The 13,409-nt window shown below is 36.8% G+C and overlaps 1 protein-coding gene across 1 annotated transcript; it reads left to right on the top strand.

Annotated features, from left to right (window-relative positions):
• Positions 1 to 467: 467 nt before the first annotated feature.
• Positions 468 to 1,522, top strand: LOC101118972 (transcription initiation factor TFIID subunit 9-like). The gene has a single exon (XM_012187982.5). It carries the CDS (start codon positions 606 to 608, stop codon positions 1,389 to 1,391), a length of 786 nt encoding a protein of 261 aa, XP_012043372.3. The 5' UTR covers positions 468 to 605; the 3' UTR covers positions 1,392 to 1,522.
• The last annotated feature ends 11,887 nt before the right edge of the window (positions 1,523 to 13,409 follow it).

The following is a 13,409-nucleotide window of genomic DNA, read 5'->3' on the forward strand; positions in this document are numbered from 1 at the left end:
AAAGAGCCGACTCATTGGAAAAGATCCTGATGCTGAGAAAGATTGAAGGTGGGAGGAGAAGAGGATGACAGAGGATGAGATGGCTGGATGGCATCACTGACACAATGGACATGAGTTTGAGTAGGCTCCTGGAGTTGGTGATGGACAGGGAATCCTGGCATACTGAAGTCCATGGGGTCGCAAAAAGTCAGACACGACTGAATGACTGAACTGAGCTGATATTGCAGTAAAAACGGATGAATACAAGAATATTTTCTTTATCAAAGATAAAAAGCATGATCGATATGCTAGGAACTGTTTCCTAAGTTATTTCCTATATTAACATGTTTAACTGATATATAAAAATACAGTGAAATATTGAAGTATTATTACCTCCATTTTGCATAATGAATTATTATTAGCTCCATTATTACCTCCACTGGGTATAGAGAATGTGTATAAAAACCTAATTTAAAAAAAAAAAAGCGATGTTGCTTCCGAACATCCTGCTCACCGGTACACCAGGGGTTGAAAAAACTACATTAGGCAAAGAACTTGCATCAAGATCAGGACTGAAATACGTTAATGTGGGTGATTTAGCTCGAGAAGTTTGATCACCGGATATCATGGAGTCTGGCAAGATGGCTTCTCCCAAGAGCATGCCGAAAGATGCACAGATGATGGCACAAATCCTGAAGGATATGGGGATTACAGAATATGAACCAAGAGTTATAAATCAGATGTTGGAGTTTGCCTTCCGATATGTAACCACAATTCTAGATGATGCCAAAATTTATTCAAGTCATGCTAAGAAAGCTACTGTTGACGCAGATGATGTGCGGTTGGCAATCCAGTGTCGTGCTGACCAGTCTTTCACCTCTCCTCCACCAAGAGATTTTTTATTAGATATTGCAAGGCAAAGAAATCAAACCCCTTTGCCATTGATCAAGCCATACTCAGGTCCTAGATTGCCACCTGATAGGTATTGCTTGACTGCTCCAAATTATAGACTGAAGTCTTTACAAAAAAAGGCATCTACTTCTGCAGGAAGAATAACGGTTCCACGGTTAAGCGTTGGTTCAGTTACTAGCAGACCAAGTACTCCCACGCTTGGCACACCAACCCCACAAGCCATGTCTGTTTCAACTAAAGTAGGGACTCCAGTGTCCCTCACAGGGCAAAGGTTCACAGTACAGATGCCCACTTCACAGTCCCCAGCTGTAAAAGCATCAATTCCTGCAACATCAGCTGTTCAGAATGTTCTAATTAATCCGTCATTAATTGGGTCCAAAAATATTCTTATTACCACTAACATGGTCTCATCACAAAATACTGCCAATGAAACATCAAACACATTGAAAAGGAAACATGATGACGATGATGACGACGACGATGACTATGATAACTTGTAATCTAGCCTTGACGCATGTAACTTGTATACTTGGTTTTGAATCTGTTGTACTGAGATTAAACATGCATGCTGGATATTTCCATGTTGTGTTCTAGAAAGAATAGTATTTAATGAGTAAATATGCTTACCATACTTTTTGATTGAGCTGTTGTGTTAGATTTTCTTTGATAGGATTAGTAATGGTTTCTCGTCACCCTTTAAGTGTAAAAAATAAAGTTGCAATTCGTGCATTTAAAAAAAAAAAAAGCAAATCCAGAAGACTGCATATAGAAGACTGCATACAGAATGCTACCTTATTTTACTAAAACTAAAAATCAAACAATGCTCAAGATTATGTTATTTAGGAATATATATGCAAGAAAAAATTTTCCAAGAATGGGTGTATTATATGGTTAAAAATTAAGAGAGTAATTATCTCCAGGAGATTAGCAGACCTACAGATGGGTGATAGCTTTGAAAGTATTAGCAATGGTCTAGCTCTTATGACTTTCCCGGCGGCTCAGAGAGTAAAGCGTCTGCCTACAAAGTGGGAGACCTGGGTTCAATCCCTGGGTTGGGAAGACATCCTGGAGAAGGAAATGGCAACCAACTCCAGTATTCTTGCCTGGAAAATCCCATGGATGGAGGAACCTGGTAGGCTACAGTCTACAGGGTTGCAAAGAGTTGGACACGACTGAGTGACATTTACTAATATTACTTTAGCTCTTATGACAGGTGGTAGATTCATAGTTGATGATTACAAGATGATGCTTCATAACTTTTATAGGCATTATATATAGTTTTACTTATACCAAAATTATACTTTAAGAAGTTTAGCACCTGCATTTTGTGATATTTAGATTAACTGTTCAGGGGCTATTTTTCTTATTTCCTGGTTTCCAGCTACAGTGCTTAAGAGATAGGATTACTAGGTAGCTGACTTCTAGAGCAGCAAACAAAATTATAACTTTTTTTTCTTTTCAGTCTGGGTAGTCATTCTAAACATAAATCAGTTTCAAAATAATGCTTATAAAAGAATAAATGGTCCCACTAAATGCAAAAAACAATTTGACCACTGAGAAATATGTTAACAGCTTTCTCAAATCAATATGCCAACATTATTGTAATTTCTGAATAATGGTAATAAAAACAACACTTCCAGATAGAGCTCTAACATGTAAAAAGTTGTGAAGCTATCAAACCTGTCCTTAAGACAAGAAAACATTTTATAAACTAAAACCAGTGACTTTTGTTGAACAACAGAAAACTGAATTTGTAGGGTTAATTGTTGCTCCACAGTCTGGACATGCAGGCACATTCAGAGAGACAGAAGATCTGCTTACCTGGAGCAGAAGCTGATGAAGCAACAGATAAGAGCACTTAAATAGTAATTTTGATGAACTGTTGATAGTGTGGACTAGTATAAGAGGAAATTCTGGAGATCACAGTCTAAGGGGTTCAGTACTTGTTCCATGCAGCTCACCAAGTTCTCACTGTGAAGATTCGAGAATACCTTATGGCTCTGGCAGGGCTGGGGATAGAAGAGAAATCACTGCAAAATGCATTCAGAGCACTTTCCATCAGGAAGACCTAAACTCCAGGGGAAAAGACTTTACCAAATCCTTCCCCAGCTGGGAAAGAACATTTCTCCCACTGTGCCTTTCTCTATCCTTCCCATTACATTTTAAAAGTGAACAACATCTATATCATTGGAAAAATATTTGTAACAGTCACAGACTAGAACCACAAGCCTAAACCAAGATTTAGTCACAGAAATATAAAATTCTTTCTTTCCCCTACATCTGGCCACTATACCAGGGATCCAGAGTACAGTGAATTACAGATGAAAGATGTAGACTCTGTCTGCAGAAGAGTGAGATGGGAGTTCAAAAATAAAAGGAGAGATAATAACAAGAACACTGGAGGAATTTGAAGTCTCTGGTAACTACAGTACCAGCTAACATTGAACACAAACTTATAGCCAGATTAACATAAATTCTCACACTAATGACATCTAGACTTCACTACTAGTTACTTAATACATGTACATCTTTCAACAAAAAGCTGTAAGACATTAGAAAGAAAGAAAGAGGGAAAGGAGAAGGAAGAAAAGAAAAGGGAGGGAAGGGAGGGAAGGTGGGAAGATGGAAACTGTGAAGAGCCAAAGCAAGCATCAGAATCAGACTCAGTTATGACACAGATATCAGAATTACCAGATATGAAATTTAATGTTACTATGACTAATATGTTAAGGGCTCAAATGTAAAAATAAACTGTCAGAAGAACAGATGAGTAATGTAAGTAGAGTGATGGAAACACTAGGAAAGAATCTAAAGAAAAAAGTGAGAAGTCAGAAACATTGTAACATAAATAAATAATGCCTTCGACAGGTTTATTAGTAGACTGTACATGGCCAAAGAGAGAATCAGTAAGGTTGAAGCTGGGTCAATAAACTTCCCAAACTGAAATGCCAAAAAAAAAAAAAATTTAAAAAAAGAAAAAGGAATAACAGCAAAAAACTGTAATAGAACATCTAAGAAATGTGGGCCAACTTCAAAAGATGTAGCATATGTATAATGAGAATACAAGGTGAAGAAAGAGAGATAAGAATAGAAGAAACACTTGAAGAAATACTGAACTTTCCAAACATATCCAACATATTCAACCATCTCAGAAGATGCCAAACAAGTTGAATAACTACTACTACAACAAAACCTCTATACCTAATCACGTCATATTCAAATTTCTGTAAGCCAAACACAAAGAGGAAATCGTAAAAGAAATCAGGAAATATCACCCTACCTAAGAATTACAATGGTATTCTCATAAGAAATCATGCAAGAAGAAAGTGAACTGAAATATTTAAAGTGTTGAAAGAAAAAGACACTAACCTAAAATTAAATGGCTGGTGAAACTAACTTTTAAAAGTGAAGGAGACATAAGGATTTAAAAAAAAACTTAGAAAATTCACTCTCAGTACATCTACCTTAAAAGAAATTTCAAAAATTCTTTAGGGAGAAGAAAAATGAGATACATCAAAAGCCAAAATCTACATACAGCAATGAAGCACATCAGAAAGGGAATACAGTTTTTAAAAGCCTTCATTTTTGTTCTTAATCAATCTGAAAGATAACTGTTCAAAGTAATACTAATAATAAAATAGGTAATTATATCATAATAAGTGAAATGAATGGGAACAAGCACAACAGATGAGGGGGAGGAATTGAGAATACTCTGTTATGAGGTATCTACACTGCATATGGAATAGCATAGTGTTACTTGAAAGTGTACTTAGTTAAAAATGCATTTGCACAGTCTAGGAAAACACTAATTTTTAAGATAAGTATTATTAATATGCTACAGATAAAATATAATCATTATAAATGCTCAATTAAAACTGATGACCAATGAAAAAGAACAAAGGCAACTTATAGAAAAAAGTTACAAATACAGTAGATATTAATTCAACTATATCAATAATGATTTTAAATGTAAATAGAGCAAATTAATCAATTAAAGACAGAGACAGTCAGAAGGAATTTTTTAAAACATATAAAGACCAGGATTATATTGATACCAAAACCAAACAAAGACACTACAAGAAACAAAATTGCAGGCCAATATCCCTGATGAACATAAATGCAAAAATCCTCAGTAAAATATTAGCCAACTGAATTCAATCATACATTAAAAGACCAAGAGCAAAAGAGACATTCCAGGGATATAAGGATGATTCAACATCCACAATTTAGTCAGTGTGATACACCATATTAGCAAAATTAAAGATAAAAATCATATGATCATCTCAATAGAGAAAAAGCTTCTGACATAAATCAACAACCATTTATGATAAAAACTTAACAAAGTGAGTATAGAGGGAACATGCCTCAATGTAATATGGGACATGTATAATAAATCAATAGATAACATCATACTCAACAATGAAAGACATGGATATCCACCGTTTTCTTTCAACATAGTACTGGAAATTTTCACCATAGAAATAAGAAAATGAAGAAGAATAAAAGGTATCCAAAGTAGAAAAAAGAGGTAAAACTAACTATTTGCAACTATGTGTTACTATTTATAACTATATATAAAAAACCCTAAAGACTCTACAAAAAATAAAAATGAAAAACTATTGAACTAATACATGAATCTGTAAAGTTGCAGGATACAAATTTTATACAAAAATCTGTTGTATTTTAATGCACTAATAATAAAGGTAAATTTTAAAAAACAATCAATGGCATTGAAACATGTATAATATCATATAAGAAATGAATCACCAGTCCAGGTTCGATACAGGATGCTTGGGGCTGGTGCACTGGGATGCCCTGGAGGGATGGTATGGTGAGGGAGGTGGGAGGGGGGGGTTCAGGTCAGGATGGGGAACACGTGTATGCCAGTGGTGGATTTATGTTGATGTGTGGCAGAATCAATACAATATTGTAAAGTAATTAGCCTCCAATTAAAATAATTAAATTAAAAAAAAATAGAGACAAACAAGCAAAAGACAGAAATGATTTTTCGGTCTACTAGGGAAATTTGAATATAAACTTTACAGTGGATAATAGGATGTAACAATGTTACATTTCTCAAATGTGGTAATTGTAGAAGGTAGAAGAATGTCATTGCTCTGAGATGATCCCTGTGATAGTATTTAGGACCAAGGTATTAAAGTGTCTGCCACTTACTCTCAAACGGTTGAAAATATGTGTGCATATTATACAAAGAGAGAAAAAAACAAATGGGGAGACAGTTGGTAAATCCAGGTGAAGAATATACAGGCATTTATGTTCTAATCTCCCAACTTTTCTGTAAGTTTGAACATTTTCAAGTGAGAAAGCTGAGGAAAATAAATAAATCAAGGAAAAATAAAAATAAATAAATAAATAAATTACAATCCCAGTGTCATAAAAATTATTTAGGAATAAATTTAACCATGGATTTGAAAGTCCTATACTGTGCAAACAATTAGACATTAACACTAGAAATTTAAAAAGATACAAATACATGGAAATATATACCACACTTATGGACTGGAAGAATTAATGTTATTCAAATATTCATATTACCCAAAGCAATCTATAGGTTCAATGTAATCTCTATCAAAATACCTGTGACATTTTTGGAGAACTAGAACAAATAATTCTAATATTTGTATGGAACTTTAAAGACCTAAAATAGCTAAAGCAACCTTGAGAAACAAAAGCAAACTTGGAGGTATCAAGCTCCCTGACTTCAAGTTATACTACCAATATAAAGCTATAGTCATCAAAACAATATGGTACTGGCATAAAAACAAACACATAGATCAAAAGAACAAAACAGAGACCCTAGAAAGACATCCACACTTATATGGTCAATTAATTTACGACAAAGGAGGGAGCAACATACCACAGGGCGAAAGATAGCCTCTTCAATAAATAGTGTTGGGAAAACTGGCCAACTATCTGCAAAAGAATGAAGTGAGATCATTTTCTTAAACCATACATAAAAATAAACTAAAAATAGTTTGAAGACTTAAATGTAAGATTGAAAACAAAACTCTTAGAAGAAGACATAGCCAGAAAGTTCTTTGACATTGGTCATAAAATAATTTTTTGGATCTATCTCCTCAGGCAATGGCAATAAAACAAAAATTAACAAACGGGATAACATCAAACTAAAAAGTCTTTCTAAACCAAAGGAAATCATCAACAAAATGAAAAGGCAACCTACTAAATGGGAGAAGATTCTTGCAAATGATATGTCTCATAAAAGGTTAATGCCTAAAATACACAAAGAACTCATTAAAAAAAACACAACGATCCAATTTAAAAATTGGCAAAGGATCTGAATAGCTTTTTTTTTTTCCAGGCAAGACATGCAGATGGAAAAAAAGGTACATGAAAAGATGTTCAACATCACCAGTCAATAGGGAAATACAAATCAAAATCACAGTGAAATATCACCTCACACCTGTTAGAATGGCTATTATTAAAAAGACAAAAAAAAAAAAAAAACAAAAACAAGTATTGGGAGGATGTGGAGAAGAGGGAAAACTCAAGCAATGTTGGTGAGAATATGAATTGGTACAGCCCCTCTAGAAAACAGTACAGAGGTTCCTCCAAAAGTTAACAATAGAATTACTATACGCTTCAGCAATCCCACCTCTGGGTATTTATCTGAAGAATGAAAATGTTAATTCAAAGAGATATATGCACCCCAATATTCATTGCAGCATTGTTTACAACTGCCAAGATATAGAAGCAGCTGAAGTGTCTATCAACAGATGAATGAAGATGTGGTATACACACACAAAACGCATCATAAAAAAAGAATAAAATTATGCCATTGCAACAACACTAATGGACCTACAGGGTATTATTTTGATATATGACAGAGAAACACAAATAGCATATGATTTCACTTATGTGTGGAATCTTAAAAACCAACGAACAAGACAGAAATTGTTTTGATGATTGAGAGAACATAGAGAGAACAAACTGATAATTGCCAGAAGGAAGGGACATGAGAAGATGGGTAGTTAGGGGAAGGGGATTAAGAGGTACACATTTTCAGTTACAAAGCAAATAAGTCATGGGGTTATCAGGTATGACATAGGAAATACAGTCAATAATATTGCAATAAGTTTGTATAATGGCTGGGTATACTAGACTTAGATGTTAACTAGGCTTATCATGGTGATCATTTCATAATGTATAAAAGTATCAAATCACTATGTTGTATACCTGAAAAAAATACAATATTGTATGCCAATTACACTTCATTTTTTTAAAAGTTCCATTATTCCATCAAAGAAAAGTCTGTTTTACCATCAATACTGCCAACTCTCATACCCGCCACTAGTAAACTTTCAGTTCAGTTCAGTTCAGTTGCTCAGTTGTGTCCAACTCTTTGCGACCCCATGAATCGCAGCACGTCAGGCCTCCCTATCCATCACCAACTCCCGGAGTTCACTCAGACTCACATCTTTAGGGCAGAGATTTTGTTTAACTCAGAAACAAAAACTGCGGAACCAATACCTGGCAAAAGGGAGATGCTAAAAGAAAGACAGAGACTCCCCTCAGCTCAAAGGGAGATAAACAGACTAAAGTTCAACAGACATCATGTTGTGTTTAGCTTTGTTTCATGATTTGCTTTTCATACCCTGTCTTAGCCAACCTCTCCAAATATTGCAGGACCTATTTCCACCGGGACTTTTCTCACTTGCTTCCAGTTCCTTGTGTATAGAAGCCCTCCAATGGCAGCCAGTTCCTTGAGAAGTACGAGTTCACTGATTTATATTCCAGCCACCTTCTGGAAGGGGCTGTGGTCCAGCTGCACATTTGTGTATTCATTGAGCCATACTCCCTACTTCACATTCTCCTGACAGCTGCAGATAACAAAAACATTTTCCATAAGGTGTGTGAGAGGAGGAGAGGGATAGGCTTAACCATCACCTGGAAGAGAGAGCAGCCTTGGGGCAACCAAGAGAGCAGGACTGATAGAGAATTCGGAACTGAATAGGGAACAGGTAGGATATTCTCATACTGTTGATATCCATTTAAAACTACTGTTCAGTTTCAGCACTATCAATTACCATTACACACTGTTCAGAATAGAATATTTGAAATACCCTGAAACCATATCCAGGAGCTTACATGCAAAGGCGTTGAACTTTAGCCTTCTCTCTTTCTCTTATTCTTTGAGTATGATCTTGCTGATCGTAAGCCCTGGAGTAAACAGTTCAAAACCAAAAAGGAACAGAAATTGAAATGGCTGAAGGTGTATAGGAAGCAAGTTAGTAAAAAAGAAAAGGGTCAGAAACCTAGTATTCTTGTTAACAGTAAAGTGTAGAGAGGAGGAATTACCCATGGGTCTTGGCTACCATATCTGTAACAGCAGCAGCAGGTGACAGATCAAAAACAGAACTACCAGCCCATAGGAGAAGGAATCAATGAAGCCACAGCTGAGCCAAGAGATGTATTTCTCTGATGAATGATCCTGCATCTTAAAGATAAAAACTGGGCCATTTCTGCTTGAGTTGCTCTCTTCTGTCATCCCACAGCTTATAGTCTGTATTTTGGCTCCTGATTACATAAAGCCTAATATGACCCACTTGTGATGTTTTCTGTATGTTTTCTTAATAAGTCTTGTCACTAGAATTACATGACTTTAGGGCCAGGACAATATTACAAATTTTGGGTTTGTTTTTTTTTTCAAGTCTGATATTATCTAACATGTCTATGGGCAGGGAAATGGCCCTCCTCAAGTTCCTATCCTTCTCATAAAATATCCAGGTCATAATAAATACACACTATTTTATCTACCATGAGGCATATCATCTTTACTTTTTAGAGTAAACTTTCTTTCAGTTCGTTGGTTAAAACTGGCTTGCAATTCCTTCAATTTCAATGCAATTCCCAGTGACAAAATAGCTCAAATCCTTAGGTCTTTAATTTTCTTTCCTCTTCCCTCCCTGCTTTCTTCTCTTTTAATCTCTTTCACCTCTCCATTAGATCACTCCAACAGATTGAAGGAGAGTATTCCAGACACTACTGAATATAGAGGACATTTATCCTATTTAACTACAAGAGGAACAGAGACAAAGTATGAGAAAGTACATCATTTAGAATAGTGTTAGAGGATCAAGCTTTTTCAGAACTAGCTAGCCATGGCTTCACTCCAGTGCCACAGAAGTGATTTCTATTTTTTTGTTCTACAAAGCCACACGGTGGAGTCCTGCACAGTAAGATTCACCTATTAGGGACAGGTCAAGATATCTGATGAGAATCACACGTACACAGAAGATATAATATGAATCTTAATGTGGCAGAACAAGCTTTATTTTATCAGAGAAATTTGGGGATCAAAAAGAATCTACTTAGAGTGGCATTTTCATCACATAAGACTCAGATGCTATTTTCCACCAATGTGAAGGCCCTTTGTAATAAAAAGAGGCTCAGAAAGTAATCAAATATTCCTTAAAAGTACTATCAGGGTTTCTATTTCTCAAGATATAGGTTTAAAGTCATGTCGACAGGAAGAACACACTTTCCTCTTTCAGGGAATAAACTGATTTTCTTCAACTAGCTGTATCAAGAAATGTTTGCATTTGGGAAACCGATCCCAGTCCTCAGGAGTGGAGAGTTAGAACCACAAGCAAATTATCCTTCTCACTATTGCTCTGTTCAGTCTGTCCTTACTCAGAGTACGCAAACCTCAGGGCAAAGGAAGGAATCTACTTATCTACCTGAAATCTGAAATACTGATGTTTCCAAAACTCAAGTAGACACACAGATTCTAGACTCCTTTCTCATGGGTTTTCTGAAAGAGCCGATTGACTTCCCCACATCTGGGGAGAAAACCTTGAAGAGTGAAGCATAACAAGAACAAGAGTAAACTGGGTAAACAGAGAGTTGTCAAGAGAGAGGGCATATTCATGTGGATCTCCCTCTAAACACTCAAACTATGAGACAGAGACCATCTATCCCTGGTGTGTTATGAGAATGAGTTAGTGATGCAAGTTTCCTAATTCTTGCGCTGTCTCAGGATACCTTTCCATTCTTCATGAAAAGGGTTGCCTAAGCTTCCTTCAGGGCTCTAATGTATGGAGTGTGGAAAAGGCAGAAATGTTACTGTTCGGGAATGGGGCAGGACCCTGATCACCGTGTGGGCTCTGGCAAGGCATCATAGAAATCATCAGTTGCTTTGTGAATCACTACATGGTTAGGACTATAAACTGCTTGTTTAAGACTCAAAAAGCCTAAGGTCCACCAAGAGGTTAATAGGGCATTGAGGATCATTTCTTCTACCTAGTGATAGAGAAAGTAGAGGTCCTGCTATACTCAGAATACAGTAGACATCTTGGTTAATGACCCTAAATAAGAATTTAATTTGAGCCTGTAAACACATATAAAAGCTAGAGTGTAAAAATCAAGACATAGTTATCACGGTAATGAAGGCCAGAAAAAGAACTGATTCAGTTCAGGTAAGTTGTTCAGTCATGTCCGGCTCTTTGCGACCCCATGGACTGCAGCACACTGGGACTTCCCTGTCCATCACCAACTCCCAGAGTTTACTCAGACTCATGTCCATTGAGTCAGTGATGCCATCCAGCCATCTCATCTTTTGTTGTACCCTTCTCCTCCCACCCTCAATCTTTCCCAACATCAGGGTCTTTTCAAATGAGTCAGCTCTTTGCATCAGGTGGCCAAAGCATTGAACTTTCAGTTTCAGCATCAGTCCTTCCAATAAATATTCAGGACTGATTTCCTTTAGGATGGACTGGTTGGATCTCCTTGCTGTCCAAGGGACTGAGTCTTCTCTAGCACCACAGTTCAAAAGCATATGCTGTCTAGGTTGGTCATAACTTTTTTCCCAAGGAGCTAGCGTCTTTTAATTTCATGGCTGCAGTCACCATCTGCAGTGATTTTGGAGCCCAAGAAAATAAAGTCTCTCACTGTTTCCACTGTTTCCTCATCTATTTGTCATGAAGTGATGGGACTAGATGCCATGATCTTCGTTTTCTGAATGTTGAGTTTTAAGCCAACTTTTTCACTCTCTTCTTTCACTTTCATCAAGAGGCTCTTTAGTTCTTTTTCACTTTCTGCCATAAGTGTGGTATCATCTGCATATCTGAGGTTATTGATAATTCTCCTGGCAATCTTGATTCCAGCTTGTGCTTCATCCAGTCCATCATTTCTCATGATGTACTCTGCATATAAGTTAAATAATCAGGGTGAAAATATACAGCCTTGATATACTCCTTTCCTGATTTGGAACCAGTCTGTTGTTCCATGTCCAGTTCTTACTTGCTTCTTGACCTGCATATAGATTTCTCAGGAGGCTGGTCTGGCAGTCTAATATTCCCTTTTCTTTAAGAATTTTCCAGAGTTTGTTGTGATCCACACAGTCAAAGGCTTTGGCATAGTCAATAAAGCAGAAGTAGATGCTTTTCTGGAAGTAAAATTTTGTTGCTGTTGTCAGTCACAAAGTCATGCTTGACTCTTTATAATCCCATGGACTGGAGCATGTATTTATGTATCTCTAAAAGATTCCCAATAATTGAGGCCAAGAAAAAGACTGGAAACTCAAAAACAACTCAGGGTAGAACACAGAATTCAAATTTTCTCGATTGATGATTACCTGATCCAATCTCAATAAGTGATACAAAAGTGAAGTCGCTCAGTCGTGTCCAACTCTTTGCGACCCTGTGGACTGTAGCCTACCAGGCTCCTCCCTCCATGGAGATTCTCCAGGCAAGAGTACTGGAGTGGGTTGCCATTTCCTTCTCCAGGGGATCTTCCCAACCCAGGGATCAAGCCCAGATCTCCTGCATTCTAGGCAGATGCTTTAAACTCTGAGCCACCAGGGAAGCCCCAATCTGAATAGATACCTTATATTTATGCTCTACTTTTATAAATTTCCCTCATGTGATTCTCATAACAACCTTAGAGAAGACTGATAAATTAATCCTAGGAGTTAGAGATAATGGAATACATAAGACCTTATCTCTCATCTTGCTTTTTCCTATGTCCTCACTGTTCCAGGATCTGTACTTTTCTTTTAGACTCTGTCTGTGTTGCAGGAACTTTTTAGATGCATGTCTATCCCATGTACTTCCTTCATGCCAAGGCAGATAAAACTTGTCTTGACAGAGAAAAGAATGAAGTAGATGTGCTGATCAAAGTGTCAGTGTTACTTGTTGCAGAGAGAGACAGAGTAGTCTAGGCTTTTTCCAGTTCCTGAGACCCAACTTTCTTTTTTGTGCCCGGTTTTATACATTTTCTCTAATCCCTTTCTTTAGCTGGAGAGGTTTGTATTTTTTACAACCAAGATATCCCTGACAAAGATCATATCAATCTCCCCTTCAGTGGAGCCACATGGATGCCCTGTGAGCATCCACTTGTTGGTTAGAGCCAAGCTGAACCAGCCTTGTCTCTCCCATGTCATGGAAGAAGCTAACAACATTGATATCTCTATTCCACCTCTTGCTCTCTCTCTCTCTCTCTTTTTTTTTTTTAATCACTGACATGTACTCTCTTCACTC

This window comes from Ovis aries, chromosome 12 (genome assembly GCF_016772045.2).
Source record: "Ovis aries strain OAR_USU_Benz2616 breed Rambouillet chromosome 12, ARS-UI_Ramb_v3.0, whole genome shotgun sequence".
NCBI classification, from domain to species: Eukaryota; Metazoa; Chordata; class Mammalia; order Artiodactyla; family Bovidae; genus Ovis; species Ovis aries.